The sequence below is a fragment of the Amphibalanus amphitrite genome, unplaced genomic scaffold, assembly GCF_019059575.1.
Source record: "Amphibalanus amphitrite isolate SeventyFive unplaced genomic scaffold, NRLGWU_Aamphi_draft 000717F_arrow, whole genome shotgun sequence".
NCBI lineage: Eukaryota > Metazoa > Arthropoda > Thecostraca > Balanomorpha > Balanidae > Amphibalanus > Amphibalanus amphitrite.
In genome coordinates this window covers 1-24,864 of record NW_024882211.1, presented here as the reverse complement: position 1 = coordinate 24,864, position 24,864 = coordinate 1, and the positions used below count along the sequence as shown (strand labels likewise).

Genomic DNA, 24,864 nt, shown 5'->3' with positions numbered 1-24,864 from the left:
ACGTGACCTGAGGTCAACCTTTGACCTTGACTTTGCGAGGTCAACATATATATCATTCGATGCGGATTGACGAGAGGATCACGATGATGCCCTTAGTTTGTTCCTATCTTGACTAATTCGAAAGTTATTCGAGAAAAACTCTCGCCATATCTAGCGCCGCCATTTTGACTTTTTCGACCCCTGTGACGTCATCTTTGACCTGACCTGAAAATGACCTTTGTAAAAATTGTAGATCTTGACCGTGCGTATCCGATGCCGTTTACCGTTTGTCGCTATCTTGCTTCGTTCTCGAGATCTCAGGGGGGGCCGAATCGGCCCCCCCCCCCGCCAGTTTCTTGTCCCGGCGGAGCCCGCCAGGAATAGGGTTAAGTGCAAAATAGAAACTAATCATGCAAGACAGGCGCCGTAATTGAATCACCCGTAGACCTCGTATATTAGATCGGTTTGACGAAAAACAACATTTTTCTCAATAACTCAAAAGCTATGCATCCTAGCAGCATGAGCTCAAGGTGGCCATTGTTACGAAGGAAAACAAACATAGTGAGTGCATAAAGCAGTAGATACCAGCAGCGGTTCAGCCGGGAGGGCTGGTGGTCCGTCTTGCCCCGCTGGGCCGTCTTACCCCACCTTCCCCTATGTTGTTTATCTGTGGCATGGGTTGATAATCATTAAAATGATAATTAGTCCAAAGCGATTGTTTTATTGTATGGGTGCTTTCAGGGGTCATACAGCTCCCTTCATGGGCGCAGAAATGCGCTACGAATATTTGCGCCTACGAAGAAATGCGAGACGAAATAATGCGACACGAATAAATGCGCCGACGAAGATTTGCGGACGAAGAATTGCGCGACGAAGAAATGCCATACGAAGATTTGTCCTGGAATCTTCAGACTGGGCCCACTAGCTTGCTGTGAACTCCGACTTATTGAGATCTACTCACTGATATAGGGCTCCGATATTTGGAATGAGATTTAGAACACCAATACAGGCCCAAGTGGTTAATTTTCTTTAAAACGTCATGTCTTAATAGTTAATACCCAGGTAAATGCTTATTTGAAATTGTTTTAACGGACTTTCACTGGGTAGTGGGTAAAAGCTATTATTGGTCCCGGTACTCCGACTTGTATTGAAAAGTCTTCGATGGGGCACACATACAAACAGACAAAAATCAAATGTAGGTTTAAAACAGACAAAAATCAGGTAGCCATTTTTCGCAACACATCAATCAAATTTCTAAATATCCAGCACGTGATGCACAACTTGCCTATTCTCATATGTAAAACACAGCCAATAGGTACACTTCCTCTTCCAAAGAAAAACTACTGTTTTAGAGCACTGTCCCATATGGGGCTAAGCGAGAATTTACCCACGCCCTGGTTTAAAGACGGATTGCACACTCGAATTTCGATCGCTTCTCTAACCACACGGCGACCCCATGTCGGCTCCACAGCTGCAGTGCTGGCCTGCCTCGGGTCGAACTGCCGCCCACACTGCAGCCAGTGTTCGGCCAAGGGGGAACTGTCAGTCCTGCAATGCGTTAGATCCGCGGCGTGCTTCTCCAAAGGGGTGGTGTACAAGACCTCGTGCGAGTGTGGTGCAACGTACGTTGGTGAAACAGGGCGCCCCAAGAACGTACGGCTCAAGGAGCACGCCGCGGATCTAACGCATTGCAGGACTGACAGTTCCCCCTTGGCCGAACACTGGCTGCAGTGTGGGCGGCAGTTCGACCCGAGGCAGGCCAGCACTGCAGCTGTGGAGCCGACATGGGGTCGCCGTGTGGTTAGAGAAGCGATCGAAATTCGAGTGTGCAATCCGTCTTTAAACCAGGGCGTGGGTAAATTCTCGCTTAGCCCCATATGGGACAGTGCTCTAAAACAGTAGTTTTTCTTTGGAAGAGGAAGTGTACCTATTGGCTGTGTTTTACATATGAGAATAGGCAAGTTGTGCATCACGTGCTGGATATTTAGAAATTTGATTGATGTGTTGCGAAAAATGGCTACCTGATTTTTGTCTGTTTTAAACCTATGTGTGCCCCATCGAAGACTTTTCAATACAAGTCGGAGTACCGGGACCAATAATAGCTTTTACCCACTACCCAGTGAAAGTCCGTTAAAACAATTTCAAATTTCTTTAAAACATAAGTAAAAAGGGCCCACTTTCGTTATATATTATGCCCCAGGTCCCCCAGAAAATGGAATTAATGGGGCCCGGGGGGACGGTCCTCCACGGTTTCTCCGGCACTGATCCCCACCAATAAATCAGAATTGAGACCAATATATCCAACCTGTCAAAATCCCTTTCAGATATCATGACTAGTAATCGGCATTGAAAAATCTAAGAGAACGGTATTTTGTAAATATTTTACCTATTTGCTGCTCCATAGCTGCATGCTCGTACAGCAGCGGCCAGCAACACCGCAGCAACAGCCAGAAAAATCAAAATATTCAACTTATCGGCGATCGAGAGCAACAGCTCGTCCATTGGTTATAATTATCGTGACGTCACGCTCAGCGACCGTCGGCGATCGTCGGATGTTGCCGACATATCGGGCAATTTTTGAACAACCCTGAATAGCATTTGGCAGCACTTCAGCAACCCAGAGCAACAGAAAAGGCTGTCGCCGAGCAACCGATTGCTGGGAGTTGCCGACGGGAGTTGCCCGTGTACAACGGGCTTAACCCGGCAGTCGCTGGAGTATTCGCCACCCGCCGTTTGCTTGGGGGGGGGGGGGGCGTTGGACGCCCCCAGCCGATAACTCGAGAACCAATAGGCGCAGCAAAACGCACGAAGCGGCAAGCGAAAGAACGCGACCAGACGCTTCAGATGAGCATTTGAAAGTTGACTTGTGAGGTCACAGGTGGGGTCAAGGTCAGGTCAAACACCTGGAATTGGGCCTTCAGTAGCATGAAGTCTAGAACCTCGCACTTAGCACCTCTCCTCGTCCTCATAAACTCTGTCAAAACTGTAGGTACACAATCCTTCATAAAAGTGCTGCACGAATGTCAGATTCATGAAGCGGTCAGTAAACCATAAGTCAAGGTCAAGGTCAGGGCAATCAGGTAAGCATATAGCACCGAAAATCAAAACTGGCATTCGCAGCGTATGAAAAATGTTTTATGGGTACCTTTGGGTATAGAACACGATGGTGACATTCATTGTATCATACAAGTATGTTTCGTGTCGAAAAAGACTGATTTAAGAAAAATCTTGTATTGACAGTCTAATGGCGTTTACGGCATGTTTCTACACTGATAAGTTAAGATACCCGTCGGGAATTTTTCGGGGTGTCTCACACCCTTATGTATGACACCTGTGAAGACGTACGTTCTGCTCATACATGTAGGGGAGAGTGAGGCACTTTCGTCCATGGGGCACATTCGTTTTCAGCAGTGTATGGGAACACGAGTGACTGACCGAGCTCGAGGTAAATTATGAAAATATTCTATCATTGCCGCCATTCGTCCGCTGTAGAAAACAACATTGTATCCGCTATCATGCTTTATAAAAAAAAACGAAAAGTTGTATTATTCGTGCACTTTCCAAACTTTTTTCCAGAGCATCCATTTTCGTGATCCTGACTCGGAAATGTTTTAGGAAGGAAGGAAACAATTTTACCCTTGCACCAACCAAAGAACAGTATGGATTTATCCATTTTTACACGAATGTGCCCCACTCTCCCCTATACCTCACAGATCCTTACATAATTCCTAATGACATGTGTCGTGTGTGGTGGGTGGTGGTGGACACTGGACAGGTGTCGAGTGGCGGTGGCGGTGGACAGGTGTCGAGTGGCGGTGGCGGTGGACAGGTGTCGAGTGTGATGGGTGGCGATGGACAGGTGTCGAGTGTGGTGGGTGGCGATGGACACTGACCTGGTGGCTCCGCTGTCCAGCGTGCAGGACTTGGCGTCTGGACCAAGCAGATAGCCGGGCCGGCACTCGCAGCGGTACGAGCCGGGCACCGAGACGCAGATGTGCGCGCACAGTTGGCCCACGAACAAGTCACAGATGTTCTCAGAGTCTGCTGATCGGGAGTGAGTAGGTCATCACACAGTGGGGGTAGAGAGACAGCAGGTCATCATACAGTGAGGGATGGGGAGAGAGAGAGAGAGAGAGAGAGAGAGAGAGAGAGAGAGAGAGAGAGAGAGAGAGAGAGAGAGAGAGAGAGAGAAAGAGAGAGAGAGAGAGGGAGAACACGGGTAACCATACAGTGGAGGGACACAGCAATTCATCGCATCATGAGGGGACAGCAGAACGGTACCGGCTGGTGCCGGGAGGACGGTACTGTTTGGTGCCGGAGGACGGTACCGGCTGGTGCCGGGGGAATGTACTGGCTGGTGCCGGGAGGACGGTACTAGCTGGTGCCGGGAGGACGGTACTGTTTGGTGCCGGAGGACGGTACCGGCTGGTGCCGGGAGGACGGTACTAGCTGGTGCCGGGAGGACGGTACCGGCTGGTGCCGGAGGACGGTACCGGCTGGTGCCGGGAGGACGGTACCGGCTGGTGCCGGGAGGACGGTACTGGCTGGTGCCGGGAGGACGGTACTAGCTGGTGCCGGGAGGACGGTACTGGTTGGTGCCGGGAGGACGGTACTGTTTGGTGCCGGAGGACGGTACCGGCTGGTGCCGGGAGGACGGCACTGGTTGGTGCCGGGAGGACGGTACTGTTTGGTGCCGGGAGGACGGTACTGGCTGGTGCCGGGGGAATGTACTGGCTGGTGCCGGGAGGACGGTACCGGCTGGTGCCGGGGGAATGTACTGGCTGGTGCCGGGAGGACGGCACTGGTTGGTGCCGGGAGGACGGTACTGTTTGGTGCCGGATGACGGTACCGGCTGGTGCCGGGAGGACGGTACCGGCTGGTGCCGGAAGGACGGTACTGGTTGGTGCCGGGAGGACGGTACTGGTTGGTGCCGGGAGGACGGTACTGTTTGGTGCCGGGAGGACGGTACCGGCTGGTGCCGGGGGAATGTACTGGCTGGTGCCGGGGGATGATACATACCTGACTGGAGGCCGTGGGCGGCGGTGGCCGGCAGCACGGGCCGGGCGGCCGGCAGTGCCGGCTCCACGGCCGAGCGGTCGATGCAGCACGACACGAAACTGTTCTCCCACGGCTGGCCTAGCTTGAAGCGCGTGAAGGAGCAGCCCATGCCCATGGGGCCGACTACCAGGCCCAGTCGGCAGCCCTCGCAACAATCCTGCACGCGCAAAGCAGTCACAAATACAGTGCGAACACGAGCTAGAGGCAAATTCCGAGCTACTAGTATCAAGGTATACAAAATGCAGTATGTAATATGCATAGCGTAATGCATATGGTTCATTCAATGCCTACCCAACTACTGGACGTTATGGCGCCCCTTCAATTTTTAAGTTGGCCTTTCGGGGTCAATATGATAGAATTGTTTCATGGATTGGTTGTGTGTGTGGATGGGGTGGGGGTGCGTGTGCGTGTGTAGGCTCTTAGACCGGTGTCGGGTCCTCCAAGGGAGTAGTTAAAGGAAAGCGTAGGGATTTAGGAGTCGTTGTAGGGATATGAAAACCCTGCCCTCATATAGCAGTATGGGGTCCTTAGAGACTGCCATTCAGTCTCTGTGATTAGAGTGTGACCTAGCTTGACCTGAAAATGGATATCAAAATGCCTCACTTGAATCAAAGGGCAGGTTATGGGGATCCTGTAAGAGTTGTGACTTGTAGATGTCCTATCTCTACCAACCTGCATTCAGAGCCCTGTGCAGATTATTGCAGATTACCTCAGAACGGTGTGAGGCTGCTTAACCCGCGCCCGGCTGGGGGTCATGGATTTCCACGCCCTGCTGGGGGGGGGGGGGTGTTTGAACACCCCCTTCTAACTCGGCTCCTGCGCCACGTAGCGATAAGCGGAAGGCGGTGTTCGAAAGAGCGCCAAAAATAATGACGAAATCACCTTGGTCACTTTTTTTGGTCAGGTCAAAGGTCAGGTCACCAGAGGTCATTGAAGTCAAAATTTCGCCCATTTTCAGGTCGAATGTCGACAATTTCCAGGAAGCCAACGCATAACTCGGGAACCAACAGAGCTAAAGCGCCGCGGAAAAGCGCATTCGATAGCCCTATTAACGCCCTTTCTGGGTAATGCTTTCAGATTTGACCTAACGTCAACGGTTTTGCCTGCAGGGGGCAAAAACTGCAAAAATAGCCGATTTTTTTAAAACAGTTTTTCTGCAATAATTTTTGACCCAAGCCTTGTACGAGCTTACTTTTACCGGCATCGTGTTCCTCTCGTCAAGACGCATCGAATGAACTATAACTTGACCTTGAAAGGTCAACTTGAAAATTTGACTTCAGGTCAAGGTCATGACCTGACCGGAAAAGGTCATGTTGCATATCAGTCGATCCGTATTGTCGAGCTGAACACATCTAAGGCGTTTTCACCGCTCTAGCATGCCTCTATCAAAAGTTATTTGCGAAAAAACTGTTAGACACCATTCGTGACCTGAAATGACCTCAGGGGCATAAATAGGGGTCACGGACACCATTTTCATTTTCAGTGTGTTTAAACCACTTGTAATTCAGTGTTTGGGAGTGTTTGTAATGTCTTTCGTCCAAAAGAGGCGCATTTCAATTTTATCCCATTGACTTATAACCCTCGCCCGCACATGGGGGGGGGGTTGCCACCCCCCCAGGTAGTCTTTCTGCTCTGCACTCAACATTTTTAGAGCTAGAAGGCTGATTTTTCGTATAGCTGCTCCTCTATCCTTTCTTGATTTACACTGAAAATTTCAAGATTCTGTGATTTTTGGTTTCGGAGATATGACCTTGTTTTTCAGGTCATGTCATGACCCGAATGGCCAATTCTCAACATCTTGCGTTTGCCATGGGCCTTATGAGCTTTTGACACCCTGATTTCGGCCTTTTTTGCCAGTCTTACCTCCCACCTATCATGGAACATGTTGTCCGACGATGTACAGGGGTCAAGGTCAGGGTCAAGGTCAACCTAGGTCATCTAAGATAATTGCGTTTTAGGCAAGCTGAATTTACTTTTTTTGAAGTTTTTTGACTGCATTTTTGGTAAAAGCTTCTCAGATCATGATTTCATGCAATATGGACCCAAAAACAATCGGTGCACACATCAGTATACACACAGACACACACAGACATACAAACACATATAATTGACCTTGACCTAACTTGACCTGAAATGACCTCAGCAGCAAAATTCTGGTCGGGTAGTGTGACAAAGAGGTTCTAGCTGGCTTGGCACCAGAAAACAGCATCATCATCGGTATCTGATAAGCAGCACACTTGATATTCAACGGTGACCCAAAACAGCAACATTTTTTAGTTTAACCTGACCTGGAAGGTCAATGACTGACCTGAGAAGGTAAAACTGGGTATCATTGGATTCGTCTTTTCCCAAAGAATCTTTTTGGTTTTTACTGCTAAGCTCTATCTCCAACAGGAACGAAATGGCGCGGGGGGGTGGCAACCCCCCCCCCCCATGTGCGTTCTAGGATGGGAAAATGGCATGTGCGGGCGAGGGATAATGGGGAGGTCGCAAAAATTGACCTGACCTTAGGTCACCTATATCAAAATTCTTAGATATACATTTTATAGATACTGTTACCCTTATCAATCGCTGAAAGTTTCATAGCGATCGGTCACTCGGTGTAGCAATGGCAGCATTGAGCATTGAAACTTTTTATGAGGTGAGGTCACTTCAAGTGACTTGGTGACCTGACCTTGAATGACCTTGGTCTGAAATTTTTACAACATGTGTAGAATTGATGCATAATAAGGTGTACCAAAAACGTCGGCGCTCCGCGCCGCCGTTTTGAGACATTCGCGAAAAACCACAAAGGGGGTGTTCAAACACCCCCTCCCCCCAGCAGGGCGCGGGTTAAACTAGTATAGTGCTCGAAAGACCGGCTTGGACCCGCCCCCCCCCCCCCCAACACTATCGGGAGACCTCACATGGTAAGAGGATTCTCAGATAGATTTGAAGCTCTTATGGGGCGGGTATTCATGTGTAGGTGTAGGAGGTGTCCTGCAAACTGGACCCCTCTCACGAAATTATAGCCCAATCCTAGCATACTTAGCTAATCCAAGCAATCTTAAACGCATTCATAGTAGTAAGAAAATGGTAGAATAATGACACTCCCGTACATATAGGTCGGCGAGTGTTGAGCAATTCGTGTGTGTGTCACAACATTATTTCTAGATCTTAAATTCCTTAGCCTTGCGACTGTCAACACATTCTAATTTATTCAACACATTCTGTGAATGATTTAGTCATTCTTACGCGAAAACAAGTTTTCAACCCTCGCCCTGGCAGGGCATTTTTCATAACACGGCCTGGCAGGGGGGTGAGGGGTTGATGCGACGCCCCCCCTCGCGATTGGAACCTATGGCACCTACAAACACCAAATTTAGTAGGTAGGTGGGCCCCCAGGAGTTCTCGTCCCTGTGCAAATTTGGTTGCTCTAGGTCAATATTTAGGGGGTTTTTGGGGGGTATAAATGTAAAAATTTCGCTGAAAAACAGTTCAAAAATTTCACTTATAACTTTTGATCTAATTAACCCGCGCCCCAGTGGCGGTCTCAGCCAACTTCGCCCTAGTGGGGGGGGGGGGGGGCATATGTTACCACCCACCTCTAACTCAAAAACTAAGAGGGCTAGAAAGACGTGGTAAAAAGGAGTCGATAGCTCTCAATGCGTACGTTTGAAAGTATTTCGGTCATTTTTCACCTTAGAGCAATATTGGGGTCACCAGAGGTCATTAAAGGTCAAAATTTGCCAATTGTCATTATATTTTTCAGAAAACATGCCGCTATCTCAGGAACTATGGTAGCTAGAAAAACGCATGGAACAGCAATCGATAGCTTTTGAACTCTTCTTTTGAACAGGTAATTATCAATATTGACCTCAGGTCAACGGTTTAGCCTCCAGAGGGCAAAAACTCCAAAAATAGCTGTTTTACGAAAAGTGTTTTTCAACAATAACTTTTGACTAAAAAAGCCACGACATTTCTATTGCCATAATCATGTTCCCCTCGCCGAGACGCGTCGAATTAACTACAATTTGACCTTAAAAGGTCAACTTGAAAATTTGACCTCAGGTCAAGGTCATGACCTTACCGGAAAAGGTCATGTTGCATATCAGTCGATGCGTCTCAACAAGACAAACACAATGAGACCATCCCCAGCGTTCTATCTCTTTCCAATCGCGAGTTATTGGCAAAAAAAAACTGTTTGTAGCCTCAAGTGACCTCGGATGACCTGTCTAGAGGCTATCAGCAAAAATTGACACCTTGGTCATCACGAGCGGACTAAATCATTGTGATTCTGAAATATGTGGACTGTTCCGATGCGTACACACGGATCTAGAGGCATTTTCATTTTTCTCCATTGACTTGCAATGGAAATGTCACGCCACTGACCTGACCCTAGGTCACGGATATAAAAAATTCGAGATATACAAATTGTAGGCGCCCATAACAGCATGCAATCCACCAAGTTTAAAAGCTTTCTGACAAACACTGCAGGCTGGACATGATTGCAAACTTTTTTTGGGCTTGGTCAGTTAACTTGACCTGGTGACCTGACCTGACATGAACTGGGGTCAAAAATTTCACACATTATCCAAAATTGATGTACCAAAAGCTACCCCAAGCGGCGCGGCGCTACGCGCCGCGGTTTTTTATTCACACGCAAAAAACGCGACAGGGTGGTAACATATGCCCCCCCCCCACTGGGGCGAAGGGTAAGATAGAGAAAAAAGACAAGCACCAGTGAACTCAGCACGTCAAGGCGCGTCGAATGATTTACTTTTTTGTTTGTTTCAAGGTACTTAAAGTTGTTCTTAATTTTAAAGTAAACTTTAATTAACTAATTAAGTTCAAGTTAACCAAATTGCATCATATCACATATCATTCGATTCGGCTGATCACCAGGAACACAACGACACCATTTTTAAGCTCTAGCGTTATTATGTGCCAAGTTATTGGCAAAAACGTCATTTGACCTCAGTTGACCTCATTTGACCTGACCCACGGATAAGTACACCAAACAAAGAAGCACCAAGTGATCTGCTGTTAATTAAGTAATTATGGTTTCTATTACTATGTTAATTAATACTATGGTTTCAAAGCACAAAAGTGATGAAACGAAGCGGATATATCCAGTGTTTTCCGAATTAAGTATTTTCCCCATAGGCTTAGCATTACGACGTAATGACCTCTAACTGACCTCAGGTCAGTAACCTCAAAAAACCCGAACTATATGTTATACAACTCGGTGAACTTAGCACATCCTGAAAGTTCGAAGGAAATCAGTCCAAAACTGTGAGTTGGACAGGTGCAAAAAGAAAATTGAAATTTGACCATGACCTTGTACCGGTTTTGCTGACCTGGTGACCTGACCCAAGGTCACCCGGACTTGCAATTTTCATGTCATATGTAAAAAGGTTGTCCCATAGGCAGGCTGTGCCAAATTTGGCGGCGCTGCGCGCCGCCGTTTTTACGCTATCTTCGAAAAACCTTAGGGGGGTTGCATCAACCCCCCTGCCAGGGCGAGGGTTAAGTATTCGGAATATTGGGGGTACTGTACCCCCCCCCCCCCAGGTAAATTATTGAGAGGGTCCGGACCCCCGCGTACCCCCCCCCTGTGGCGGAGTCTCTGGGTAACGTCAAGTGACTTACCTCAGAAAAGGTTCGAAAGCTCGCTGTAGCTACACCGACGGAGCGATCACTTTGAAACTTTTAGTACTTGTTCAGGGTACTTTAAGTACTTGCTCAAAATTGTATGTATAAAATGTATATCTCGGATTTTTTTATCTGTGACCTAAGGTCAGGTCAATTTTGCGACTGCTCCATTATACCCGAAGGTTGTTTCTTCATTAGACAAACACTATTCTTTAGAATTGTGTTTTTCTATTGAAAAAAACAAACAAACTGAGGGTTGTTTCCATTTCGGGATAGGATTCGTGTTTGGTGCAGCGAATTGGGGCACCTTGCACCGTTTGCACACGAACCGATAGATTTTGATTAAATTTTCAGGGCAGCTGCCCCCACAGATTATCTACCGCGAAACACCCTCAGCTAAGAATATAATTATTTTTCTTGCACGTGGCACGTGCACGTGTTTTAGGCCCATAGGCTTCAACATTAGGTGGATTTTCGGCATCGCATTTCTCGCAGACGGGTGCTTGTAATGAGATGGGCTTATATGTGCTGGGTGGCCGTCCCGGCATCTACCATGAGCCGGCGGCGCCGTTTCGGGCAGCTTCGGGAAGGGGGTGCAAATTGCACGTGCAGCCGCCGTTGGTTTAACGTTACGAAATGGGCCAAAACGGGTTTTCTCGATTTGCTCAAATCGGCTCGATAGATTTTCTTTGTTTTTTGAGTACCGGTAGTCGGTCAGTAGGTTCGTTCGTCAATGTCAATCGCTTGAAATATAATTAACTTTTTTGCACGTGACACGCGCACAAATTTTCACGTGTTAAGTCAATGGGATTTCTTGATAAAATTACCAAAATCGATTTTGCTCAAAATTCCCACGCTAGATTTTGAAAATGTTACAGTATGATATGCATCCACATGTCGCCTACCAGGTGGCATAGGCCATATATGGGGCGATTGAAATGCACGTGCACGCCCCGCACTTGTTTGAGGGGACCACCTCCGTGAAAATTTGACCACTGCTAGCATGATGGCCTGTGCCGCGCAAAGAATGCGTGCCAGCGGAACCAATCGAGGTCAGTCGTCAAGGGGATGCTCTAGGATAGTTGTACACCTCATCACGTGGTGCACGTGCTTTCGCACGTGCGCCACGTGGGTGTAGCATTTTGGGATAGGTAGCCATTGGTGCATAATTATGCTCAGGTGATAACCTCACTGCATGGGTTTGAGCCAGAGTTCCAAGTCGGTTGCGATAATGACCATTGGTGTTGGGTCTACTACGTGTCAAACACGTGGCCCGGGGTTCTCCATTCCGGAGATATTGTGACCGATAGTGAGGTAAGCCCTAATTTAAAGATTGGCCAAGTTTGATCGGCCGCTGGGAGACAATGGTGGCGCACCCGAAAGTCTACCCATGGGCACTGACGACCCCTTTCATCTGGTACAAAAGGATGGTCGCTTTATGTCTTTAGGCCACACGTGGCACGTGGCACCCCACCTCGAGTGACCATGTGCACTCTCAATGTAAGGCGTTTTGGCCATAACTTTGCCATTTATGGGCCGATTTCGACGAAAATTGCAACATTGATGCACTAAAATGGCCTGTGCCACAAACGGCGCTACGAATACAACAAAAAACTTGCAACGGTAGTGCACGAAACTAGGCAGCGACACATATGAAGCGAGACAAAAATAGGCTGTTGTGCGCCATTTTTGTCTTAAGTGCGCCATTAACTGCCTAAAGTGGCTAAAACTAAAGAATCTCATCATTTTCATGCATTAATAAATTACTGTGAGGTATGCATGTAGCGTCCCCCGCCACTTTGGTTTTAATTGCGTTTTGGGGCGGGCGGGTGTTTTGTGTTTTTTGCGGTGTTGTTTGACGGCGGGCGGACGGACGATGCGGGCGTTTTTTGCGTCTTTTTCGGTTTAAGTTTTTTTCGGTTTCCGGCGGCCTGGCGCTTTTGCGGTGTTTGCGTTTGGCAGCGGGCGGGCGATTTTTTAGGCGTTTTCGGTTGGTGTTTAGCGTGCGTGCGATGCGGGCGGTTTATTTTTTTGCGGCGTTTTTGCGTTTTTTGCGGTTTGTGGTGGTCGTGCGATTTTTTCGACGTTTGCTTTGGCGTTTCGGACGTGCGTTTTGCGCGTTTTGTGGTGTTTGCGTTTTGGCGGGCGTTTGGTGTTTGGCGGCGGGCGATGCGGGCGGTTTTCTTTTTTGCGTCGTTTGCGGTGTTCAATTTGTTGGCGGTTAGCGGCGGTTGGGCGCTTTTTAGGCGTTTCCGGTTGGCGGTTAGCGTGCGTGTGATGGGTGGTTTTATTTTTTGCGGCGTTTTTGCTTTTTTTTCTTGTGGTTTACGGCGGGCGGACATTTATTTGTTTTTTTTTCTTCTTGCGACATTTGCGTTGGCGTTTCCGGCGTGCGTTTTGCGGTGTTTGCGTTTTGCGGCGGGCGGGCGTTTTTTCACAATTCAAAGTCCCAACCTTCGGGCCGCAGCGCTGCTCGAAAAGCGCTGCCCTCGAGTAAGTCAATGGCAGAAAATTGAAATGGGCCTCTTTTGGACGAATGTCGTTCTACACCCTCTCAAATATCGGTTCATAGGTAAACATGACACACTGATTAGGAAAATTGCACCTGTGACCCTTCTGTGTGAGGTCATCTCAGGTCATGAAATGTCTTCAGCAGTTTTTTTTATTATAACTTTTGATTTGACAGAGACGTGCTAGAGCGGTGAAAACATGGGGGCTAAACTGTTGATCTGAGTTCAAATTTGAAGACACGTTAGCGAAAGAGCGTTAAAAAGCTATCGAATGCGCTTTTCCGCGGCGCTGTAGCTCTATTGGTTCCAGAGTAAAGCCCGGTTCTGACTGCCGAAATCGATCGGAGCGGATGGTAAGCGTATGGTGATCGTATAGTGAGCGAGGCTGGCGGAAAAAGATAAAAATCTCTAGGCCCGATACGATCTGGTAACTGGCAGATCGTATCGTGCAGGCCCATGTCGTCCCCTATCTCCCTGTGTGTCCAAGTGCACAGATGACGTCACACGAAGGGGCGGAGTCGGGGGCGGAGCCTGGCGCAACGGCCGCCATATTTAAATTTGTTTTATTAGAATGTATTCTATATTTTGGGTTTCAGTCAATTGTTATCTATAGTTTTATGAACGGTTAGCTGTAATATAAGTGATTTATCAAGAAAAAACACATATTCTGCTTGCAATTTCGATTTAAGTGCGACCCGCGCCTAGATTCGAACGCACGATCTTTGGATTACGGCGCAAGCATCCTAACCACTACACTACCGCGGCGGCGTGGCGGCCGGCGGATGGGAGGCGGCGGAGGCATGGGGGCTTTTTTACGCATTTTTGGAAAAACTAATGGGTTTAGTGAAAAACGCTTCTTAGATAATTTTCGAAGAAAAATGTCTTGGCTTTCCGATGATGCACTTAGTTTTGTGCTAGCTTTAGCAGAGTTTGTTCTACAGCGCTTCAAAAATCGCCCATTTGCATAGGACTTCAACGGGACTTTAACCCGCGCCCGGCTGGGGGTCCTGGATTTCCACGCCCTGCTGGGGGGGGGTGTTTGAACACCCCCCCCCCTTGTAACTCGGCTCCTGGGCCACGTAGCGATACGCGGAAGGCGGCGTTCGAAAGAGCGTAAAAAATAATGACGAAATCACTTCGGTCATTTTTTTTTTTTGGTCAGGGCAAAGGTCAGGTCACCAGAGGTCATTGAAGGCAAAATTTCGCCGATTTCCAGGTCGAATGTCGAAAATTTCCAAGAAGCCAACGCATAACTCGGGAACCAATAGAGCTACAGCGCCGCGGAAAAGCTCATTCGATAGCCCTATTAACGCCCTTTCTGAGTAATTCTCTCAGATTTGACCTAAAGTCAACGGTTTTGCCTGCAGGGGGCAAAAACTGCAAAATAGCCGATTTTTTCGAAAACAGTTTTTCTGCAATAACTTTTGACCCAAGCCTTGTACGAGCTTACTTTTACCGGCATGGGTGGAGAACCTGCCCCGGCCACCCCGGCCGTGGCCGGGGTAACTTTCAGCCGCCCCCGGCGCGGCCGGGGTAACTTTTTCCACTTTTGTAAATCCTAAAAGCTGTCTCCATACGAAAAAAACTGCCATCTATAAAAGTGTTTGTCATTATTCTTATCTACCTTGAAAAGTTCTTGAAAATTTACTTTATTTTCATTTTGGAGCTTCTATGTTTTTAAGTTTTTTCATCGCGGAGCCCGACATGTTTCATCAAACAGAAGTAAATCATATTTAAGGGCCGTTATCGTAAGATGGCACTGTAATAACATCACAAGACAGGACGAGGGTAATATCAGTGAGATAGAAGGACGAGCTGTTGGGGCTCAAGGTGAAGACTCCCCCAACTTAATCCGCGCCAGGGGCCCTATCGTAACACGTTGAGTCGAAAGGTAGGCTTTTCACGCTCCTTCTAACTCGGCTACTGGGCTACGAGGCGAGAAGCGGAACGACGTTTGAAAGAGCGACAAACGTGATCAGAGAAATCTGGTCATGTTTTAGGCAAGCTCAATAATAAAATCACCATAGATCATCAAAAGCCAAATTTCTGTGATTTTAGCGTTCTCCGACAACTTTTCTCACAGTTCATGAACATAACGGAGCTTAAACACTGCCAACAAAACATTCGATTACTCGTGTAAGGCTCGGTCGCGAAAATATTTCAGGTGCGAGCTCAAATCAATAAGAGGGTCAAAACGGACAAATTTGACATTTTGTTTTGTGTGGGAAGGTTGCAACTTCCACGGAATAAGCTTTGCAAAGGGCATGATGACATTTTTAGCACGATCATCCAGCAAATTTGACCTGATGACCTGACCTAGCGGCTAGCACTAGGTGACATGCGTCCGAAAGTTTAAGGCGTGTTGCAAAATTGTTGTTACAATTACGAAATCTGATCCGCAGCTGCGTGCAGCAGTTTTCCCTAAAAACGTACAAACGGCAGACATCCATTATTCTCTGCCAGAGAATAGAGATTTGTTGATAACCGTTGACAAATATTTGAGCATCATCGTCTTTCCGACTTTCGGTCGCCGGCCGGGGTAACTTTTTCAAACATTCTCCACCCGTGTTTACCGGCATCGTGTTCCTCTCGTCAAGACGCATCGAATGAACTATAACTTGACCTTGAAAGGTCAACTTGAAAATTTGACCTCAGTTCAAGGTCATGACCTGACGGGAAAGGGTCATGTTGCATATCAGTCGATCCGTATCGTCGAGCTAAACACATCTAAGGCGTTTTCATCGCTCTAGCATGCCTCTATCAAAAGTTATTTGCGAAAAACTGTTAGATACCATTCGTGACCTAAGATGACCTCAGGGCATAAACAAGGGTCACGGACACCATTTTCAAGTTCAGTGTGTCTAAACCACTTGTAATTCGGTGTTTGGGAGTGTTTATAATGTCTTTCATCCAAAAGAGGCGCATTTCAATTTTCTCCCATTGACTTATAATGGGGAGGTCGCAAAATTTACCTGACCTTAGGTCATCGATATCAAAATTCTGAGATATACATTTTGTACATGCTATTGCTCTTAGCAATCGCTGAAAGTTTCAAAGCGATCGGTCACTCGGTGTAGCTATGACAGACATTGAAAGTTTTTATGAGGTGAGGTCACTTCAAGTGACCTGGTGACCTGACCTTGAATGACCTTGGTCTGAAATTTTCACAACATGTGTAGAATTGATGTATGATAAGGTGTACCAAAAACGGCTTCGCGAAAAACCACAAGGGGCGTGTTCAAACACCCCCCCCCCCCAGCAGGGCGCGGGTTAAGACTTGCCCCCAGATGACGTCACGAGCTGACGTCACGATCAGGTAGAATCGCCGGACGACCCTACCTGGTATATAGGGTGTTCTGTCCGAACAAAGTCCATATTAGAACGATGGCGCGAGACAAAAGGCGCATGAAAAATGAAATTTGTTACACTGATGAAGAATGTGAAGAAATGATAACGGGGGAAAAAAGGAATTTGAAATTTGGCTCAAAACTTGGTTCATTGTGGTATTGTTATTGCTTTGGCTCGACGAATGAATGAAATGTTTGCTTGCGTTTCCGTTTTTTCTTGATTGGAAAGATCCGGCACTTTTGTTTAATGTTGCAGACACAACATTATGGTCCTCCGGGCCGGATTCAGAATTAACGTAACGCACTTAAGCATTTGAACTCAGAACTTGCATCAGTATTTAGATTTTGAAACATATGCGCATAACGCTGTAACGAACTAACGTAACCAATGCAGAACTATTATTTTAAGGTTTGAGGACTTTTAACGAGTTTCATATTTTCGTAACGTAAAAATGAGCGGAGATACGAGTACGTCGGAGGCCAGCCTGAAGACGAGGAGTGAGGCTGGAACCAGCACCTCAACAGCCAGTGCCAAGCGCAGGAAGGCTCAGGTGTCCCAGTTAAAGGCGCTGCAGGCCAGACGAGCGGCTGATGAAGCTGAACGAGCGCTGGAGTCACGAAGACGGGCGGCCACCGCTGCCGCCGCCGCTGCTGAGGCTGAGGCCCAACTCGTGATACAGGAGGCCCGGGCAGAGGCTCAGAGGGCTGCTGACGCCGCCGAAATCGATGCTTTAGAATTGCGGCTCATGGAAGACGACGATTTGAAGTCCCAGTCCCCGAACGATTTGGTATTTGAAGATAGAGACAGAGAGGGAAATGGAGCGCCGGCAGACCCTAGGCCGCCCTCCGGTGTCATATCAAGACACGGTCAGATGCAGCAGTTAACCGATGTGAATCAGATACGATCTCAGTCCGCTGCAGGGCCCCAGCGAGCTCACCTGCCTGAACAAAATGCAAATGCTGACGCCCGGGAGCGCACGGAGCGCTGGCTGAGTGAGCTGCCGTGCGGTGACGGCCAGCGCCGGACCTCATCACTGCCCAAGATAACGCTGGACGAGTTTGATGGCTCTCCACTCGAATGGCCACGGTGGAGCGGACTTTTCCGGGTTCTGGTGCATGATAACGGCGCTCTCTCAGACACCGAACGTTTGACCTACCTGCAGTCTTGTCTGACAGGCGAAGCGAGAGAAGCAGTGCGTGGGCTCTTATGTGACGGCAACATGTATGAAGAGGCACTGAAAGAGCTGGATATGCAATTTGGGGACCCTCGCGCGGTTGTAACAGCTACCCTTGATGGTGTCCTCAAGCATCACTCCATAAAGGAAAATGATGTCGAGAGCCTGATGCGGTTCTCTCGCGCCCTCCACGCCGCCGTCAGTGTTCTGTCCGCCAGAGGTTTCGAAGCTGACCTCGCTGCAGTAACAAACCTGGACCAGGTCCTAGAAAAGCTGCCAAGGTCACTGGCTTGGCAGTGGGGCCAGGTGGAGCTGAAGATGGCACCACGTCGTCCCACGCTGGGAGACGTTGACCAGTGGCTGAGACCGCTGGTGCTGGCTGGTCGCCGCGCGCTCAGTGTCTCTAGACAGCGGGAGGTGATGATGCCCAGAACGCAGCGGGTGGCTCCGGCAGAGCCAGCCGGTCGACGGAGAGGCAGCAGCCAGCGCACCACTCTGGCTACAGCGACGGCAACAGAGCCCGCTCCATGTCCGGCCTGCGATGGAGAGGCGCACAATCTGGATTGCTGTCCAGTTTTCAAAGCCATGGCGCCAGTCGACCGCCTGCAGCTCGCGCGTGACAACAGACGCTGTTATCGCTGTCTCGGCGAGTCACACTGGGCCAGCCGGTGTCGAGAGAAGTTGATCTGTGGAGAGAACGGCTGTCGTGGGAAGCATCACCCACTGCTGCATGTGCCCGATCACTCGAGTCGGCGCTCAGAGGAGCAGGATGCTCCCGCACTAGCTGCTGACCAGCCGAGAAGTGTGATGGCGACAGCCTTGGATGCAACGAGCGGGCCACGTAAAGCACTGCTGCAAGTGGTTCCCGTGAGAGTACTCGGCCCAGCTGGGAAGTTCGTCGACACGCACGCGCTGCTCGACTGGGGAGCGGACACATCATTATGCATTGAGAGCGTGCTTCGGGATCTGTCGGTGACTGGGTCGACGGAGAAGCTCACTCGGTAACGTTGAGGGTACCGGCATGACCCGGCCTACAATGAAGGTGTCACTGCAGGTGGCTCCGCTGTCGGCAGACGGGCAATGTGAGCCTGTAAAGGTGCCCGAAGTCTTCTCCGTTCCCCAGCTCAATATCCGGCCGCAGAGAGTCGATTGGTCAAAAAGGGCTCAGTGGAAACACCTGGAAGGCATCTCGATTCCAGACACCAACGGACGGAAGATCGAATTACTCTTAGGTGCTAATGTGCTGGAGGCGATTCTCCAGCGGGAGGCCCGAGTAGGTGGGCCAGGCCAGCCGGCAGCCATCCGGACGTATTTTGGGTGGTGTCTGACGGGCAGCGTGGCACAGCTTCTACCGGTCGGCTCCCGAGAAGTGCTGCATGTGGCCCACCGCTGTGAAGGCGAAGAGAAGCTGCAAGCTCTAGTGAGAGACTTCTGGTCTACCGAGGCCTTTGGAACAAGGTACAATATGTATGTAGCAGCCTCGCTCTCATGAAGATCGACTGGCGGAAGAGATGATGGAGTCCACCACCAAGTGGAGAGGTGACAGGTATGAAACCGGCCTTCTGTGGAAACCTGATTGCGCCCCCCTGCCCAATGACCGTAGCATGGCCCTGCGCCGCCTCGAATCTACGGAGAAGGCGCTCCGACGAGCACCAGAAAAGGCTGCAGCTTACCGCGACACTATGAGAGAGTATCTGGATAAAGGCTACGCCCGTCTGCTGACCGAAGAGGAACTACAGAAGCATCATCAGAGGTGCTGGTATTTGCCGCACCACGCGGTAACCAGCGCGAGCAAACCTGGTAAATTCCGGGTGGTCTCAACGAGAATTTGCTAACGGGCCCAGACCTGCTGAAACAAATCCCAGGAGTGCTGCTTCGCTTCCGCCAGCAGCCAGTGGCTCTTATCGCCGATATTGAGCAGATGTTCCTGCAGGTGGCGGTCCGAGAAGAGGATCAGCCGGCACTCCGGTTCCTGTGGCGGGATCTAGAGACAGACAGACCCCCGAGCACCTATCAAATGGACCGGGTCATCTTCGGAGCTCGCTCGTCACCCGCCTCAGCGAGTTTCGTATTGAAGAAGACCGCAGAAGAGAGGGCTGAAGACACTCCCGAGGGTCGTAAAGCAGCAGCCATCGTGGTAGAAGACTTCTACATGGACGACATGGTAACTTCAGTCAACAGCCCCGCCCAGGCGAAAACTATCGTAATCGAGGTGACAAAGCTGATTTCAAGAGGCGGGTTCCGGCTGCGAAAATGGCTCAGCAATGATAAGTCTGTCCTCGTCGGAATTCCTGTGCAGGAGCGGGCTCCCAGTACAGCTGACTTAGAGAAGACACTGCCAACTGAGAAGGTGTTGGGTGTCACCTGGGATGCCGAGCAGGATGAGATTAGCAGCACGGCGCCCAGTGAGCTGGCTAATGTGCGGCAGCCGGCAACGAAGCGAGGAATACTGCGCGTCGTGGCGTCTATTTTTGACCCACTCGGATTCACCTCGCCGTTTGTGCTTCTAGCCAAACTGCAGCTGCAAGCACTCTGGTCTTGCCAGCAAGGCTGGGATGACCCACTCACCACAGAGGAATCTGATCGATGGGCGGCATGGATGGAGGAGCTGCCCCGGCTGAGTGACACCAAGCTGCCACGATGGTATGGCGTTCAGGAGAAGCCCCTCTGAGAAGAGATCTCCACGTCTTCTGTGACGGATCTGAAAAGGCTTTTGGAGCCGTGGCGTACCTGCGTCACGAGTACTCAGACGGAACCATTCACTGTGCGTTTGTCTTGGGCAAGTGTAGAGTCGCACCGCTCAAGAAACTATCTATCGTACGCCTGGAAACTCAGGCAGCCGTGCTGGCTGTGCGTCTGGCAGCGTCGGTTGTCCAAGAGCTCACTGAAGAGGTGCACCGGGTGGTGTTTTGGAGTGACAGCCAGGTGGTTTTGAGCTACATAGCCAACGACAGCAAGAGATTCCACACATTTGTGGCAAACCGGATTGCTGAAATCCGTGACTTGACCGAGCCCAGCCAGTGGCGACACGTTCCTGGTGAGGTCAACCCAGCTGATGACTGCTCTCGCGGGCTAACGGCCTCTGCGCTCACTAAGGACAGCCGTTGGATCCGTGGGCCCGATTTCCTGTGGAGGCCAGAAACCTGCTGGCCGGCTGGTAGTGAGCAGCATAAGCTACCTGATGAGGATCCTGAAGTTAGAGTGGTGTTAGCTACTCAACACAAAGCCAGAGAGACAACCGCGGTCATTCCTGACCCAGAGCGATTCTCAAGCTGGCTGCGCTACAGGCGTGTAGTCGGCTGGACGCAGCGATTCCTGATCAACTTCGTGGCATCTCACTCGTTCGAAGATCGCCAGAACGACTTGAAGTGAGTGGTCCACTGTCGAGTGTCGGCTGATGAGCTGCAAGACGCGCAGAATCTTGTCATTCGGGAGGTGCAGCGTGGGGCGTTCACTCAAGAGCTTGTAGCGCTGAGAAGCGGAAGGTCCATCAGCACGAGTAGCTGTCTACTTATGCTCTCTCCAGTTCTTGATGAAGACGGCCTGCTTCGAGTCGGTGGGCGGCTGGTGAACGCCCCTCTGCCTGAGTCCGCCCGCCATCCGGTCATCCTGCCGCGGGACAGCCGCGTGACAGCTCTGATCGTGAAGGACGTCCACCAGAAGCTACTGCACGCCGGAGTCGAGCAGACACTGAACGATCTGCGACAGCTATTCTGGATACCCAGAGGGAGAGCAATGGTGAGGAGAGTCCTGCACAGCTGTCCGGTGTGTCGCCGGCGCCGCGCAAAACCGTGCCAGCCGAAGATGGCAGATCTGCCCCAGGCGCGGTTCGACACGCGGCACGTGTTCAGCAGCGTCGGTCTCGATTTTTTTGGTCCTATGCTCGTCAAGACGGGAGGACGGCATGAGAAGAGGTACGGACTGTTGGTGACGTGCCTCGCCACCCGGGCAGTGCACCTCGAGCTGTGCCACTCGCTCAGCACCGACAGCTTCCTCATGGCGTTCCGCAGATTCGTCTCAAGGCGAGGCAGACCGAAAGAGGTGTTCTCTGATAACGGGACGAATCTGCGAGCAGGAGAGAGGGAGATGCGTCGGCAGATCCAAGCATGGAACGTCCACGCCATCAGTGACCGCCTCGCACAAGATGGCATTAAGTGGCATTTTAACCCGCCAGGTGCGTGTCACATGGGAGGCGCCTGGGAGCGGCTAATATCCTCCGTTAAGCGTGCTCTGAGAGCAGTGCTGAGCCAGCTGACTGTCACGGACGAAGCGCTACAGACCGTGCTGACAGAAGTTGAGGCGGTGGTCAACGGTCGACCTCTGACCCATGTGTCCACAGAAGTGGATGATTTGGAGGCGATTACGCCGAACCATCTTTGCTCGGCCGACGGGTAACTTGTCTGCCACCTGGCGTCTTCGACAACGGCGAGTCTGCGAGCAGGAGGATCTGGCGACAAACACAAACTCTGACAGACCAGTTCTGGGCCAGATGGCTGAAGGAATATGTCCCCAGCCTGACCTGTCGCCGCAAGTGGACAAGAGACATGCGGAACTTGGCGCCCGGCGACCTGGTTTTGATCGCAGAAGATAACGTGCCGCGGGGTCAGTGGCCCCTCGGCAGAGTGATCGAAGTGATGCCCGGCCCTGACGGCCGGGTGAGGTCAGCTCGTCTGCGCGCTCGTGGTGGTACAGTGCACCGACCGGCCACCAAGATATGCCTTCTCGAGGAGGCGAGATAACTGCTGACGGTGTCCAGTGATACCGGCGTCTCACGCGCGCGTGCGCGTGGAGGGGGGAGGATGTTCTGTCCGAACAAAGTCCATATTAGAACGATGGCGCGAGACAAAAGGCGCATGAAAAATGAAATGTGTTACACTGATGAAGAATGTGAAGAAATGATAACGGGGGAAAAAAAGGAATTTGAAATTTGGCTCAAAACTTGGTTCATTGTGGTATTGTTATTGCTTTGGCTCGACGAATGAATGAAATGTTTGCTTGCGTTTCCGTTTTTTCTTGATTGGAAAGATCCGGCACTTTTGTTTAATGTTGCAGACACAACATAGGGCCTTGGTATCGTGCGGATCGTGCGGATCGTGTGGGAGTCTGCGTCCGCCATTACTGCCGGCGGCGATAGATAAGAACGAAATAAATACTTTTTAGTTTTTACGCTTGAAGAGACGTTAAATGTAGTTTAAAACATCTCTCTAATTCATAATTTAGTTTGAATAGTCGGGTCTGCTGTTCCGTGAAGTGATTCAACATTTCGGCTTGATTGGAGCAGCATGGCGGCGGAAACCATTCTCGGCCGTGGAAGGTACGCGCTTTTGAAAATGCGTGGAAAAATAGACAATCATGTCAAATTGTCCTGAAAAGTAACCTACAACCTAAAAGTGAGTATTGTGAATGCTGTGCATCGGTTTTCTTGAAAATCGGTTCGTTGAACTTAACAGAAATTCATTGGTAAGATATCTATGTACCATCTCTGGAGTCGCCGGTAAATCAAATCGCCGGTCACCACGAGGCTTGCCGGCTGCGTCTGAATAGGCTGGCGCACAGATGACGTCATCTGAGGAAAGCGCGTTGATTGGCCGCCATGAACGGACGAGATCTATAAAGAGGGAAATTAATACTTTTCATGCTTCAAAAGATGTTAAATGTAGTTAAAACATTTCTTTAATTTAAGCATCAAATTAACATTATCGGGTAAGGCTTTTTCGTGCAATAAAATTAATACTTTGATGTAATTGACGCACCTGAACGACTCAATGATTTTTCGTATGGTATCTTCTAAGTGGAAGTACCTACATTGATTGTGTTAATCAAGGTTATTTATTTAAAGTATGCTACTGATAAGGTAAGTTATATCAAATATGTTAGCACAAACCTTCCACTAGACAGCAGCAAGAAAAGCAGCAGCACAGCGAGTTCCCCACACGATGTCAACTGTACGATACGATCTAGACAAAAGATAAACTCAATCCATCTTTCGACGGAACGCACTACGACGTACGATCTGCTGCTTCCGAACGTCGTGCACAGTCACGTTTTTTTTTTCCCGGTTCTCACTGCACACATCGATTACCATCGCGGCGATCGGGAAACGGGCGAGCCGATCCTCATCCCATCACCATACGATCACGATACGATCACCATACGATCCGCCAAACGATCGAAAAACGGCAGTCAGAAGGGCTTAAAGGAAATAGTTCACTTTTTAACATGGGTTTTGAACTGGAATAGCAGTTCCGTAGCTTGGGCTGAGACGAGCAAATCAGGAGCTTTTACAGCCCAACGATCACCCTAGGCAAAATATTCTATTTCTCGTCCCGAAAAAGGTGTCTTGCGTTGAGGATGTGTGCCTTGCATATATTTCCATCCAGTATGAAAAGAGCATGGGTCCCGAAAATTATTCAGAAACTAGAGAAATTATCTACGAGAACTCTAGAGAAATTCTCGTACTGATCAATTAGGACATTCAGGGGAACATTATCAGATCGAGCAGATCGCCCAAATGCCGGTGGCTGCGATAATTTCTCTGTTTCTGAAGAATTTTCGGGACCCATGCTCTTTTCATACTGGATCGCGTGTGCCTTACAGAAACTGAAAAGTTCTTCCTATATCAAAATATAGAAAATAATCTTTTGTTATAAAAGGTTTTATTTTCTTTGCTGATTATTTTGAACATAAAAAATCATAAATCCGTTGCAAAAAAAATAATTTCGTGAAAGTGAACTATTTCCTTTAAGCCGTCGGGTGTTTAAAATCGTTGAAATCGACAAAATTTGATATTTGATTAACTCTGGTGACTTGCCCTTTGCCCTGACCTTAAAATGACCGAGTGTTTTCCTCCTTATTTTTGACGCTCTTTCGATTGCCGCTTACCGCGTGTCGCTAAGTGGCCCAGGAGCCGAGTTAGACGGAGGGGCGTGAAACGCCCCCCCCCCCCCCCCTCCCCAGCACTCGACGGAAAGTTCATGCCACCAACATCTTGAAGGAACTGGGCCTAATATTTTCACAGCAAACGTAAGAAATGTTTAATATGTTGTGCAAAAAAAGTCATCTCTTTTATGAATATTTGCGAAACCCTCAACCTCATCCCCATTATTGCCGAGCTCCCAATTCGAACCAAAAAGTCACCATCCCGTCAGCGTGGGTTTATCA

General features: G+C 49.4%; 2 protein-coding genes across 2 annotated transcripts in view; one reads left to right on the top strand and one right to left on the bottom strand.

The window, feature by feature from the left end:
- Positions 1-5,345, bottom strand: part of LOC122365134 (fibrillin-1-like) — a 248,808-nt gene extending 243,463 nt beyond the window's left edge. The window contains exons 1-3 of the mRNA XM_043336109.1: positions 5,329-5,345; positions 4,999-5,194; positions 3,873-4,020 (exon numbers count right to left, since the gene is read on the bottom strand). Of these exons, the coding sequence (XP_043192044.1) occupies positions 3,873-4,020; positions 4,999-5,152 (302 nt within the window). The 5' untranslated portion in view covers positions 5,153-5,194; positions 5,329-5,345. The remainder of the gene's footprint in view (positions 1-3,872; positions 4,021-4,998; positions 5,195-5,328) is intronic.
- Positions 5,346-19,179: 13,834 nt separating this feature from the next.
- LOC122365136 lies at positions 19,180-22,094 on the top strand (the record flags this gene model as incomplete). Its single annotated transcript, XM_043336111.1, has 2 exons — positions 19,180-19,503; positions 21,578-22,094. Coding segments are annotated over exons 1-2 (806 nt in total), but the record flags the coding sequence as incomplete, so codon positions are not given.
- Positions 22,095-24,864: the final 2,770 nt, after the last annotated feature.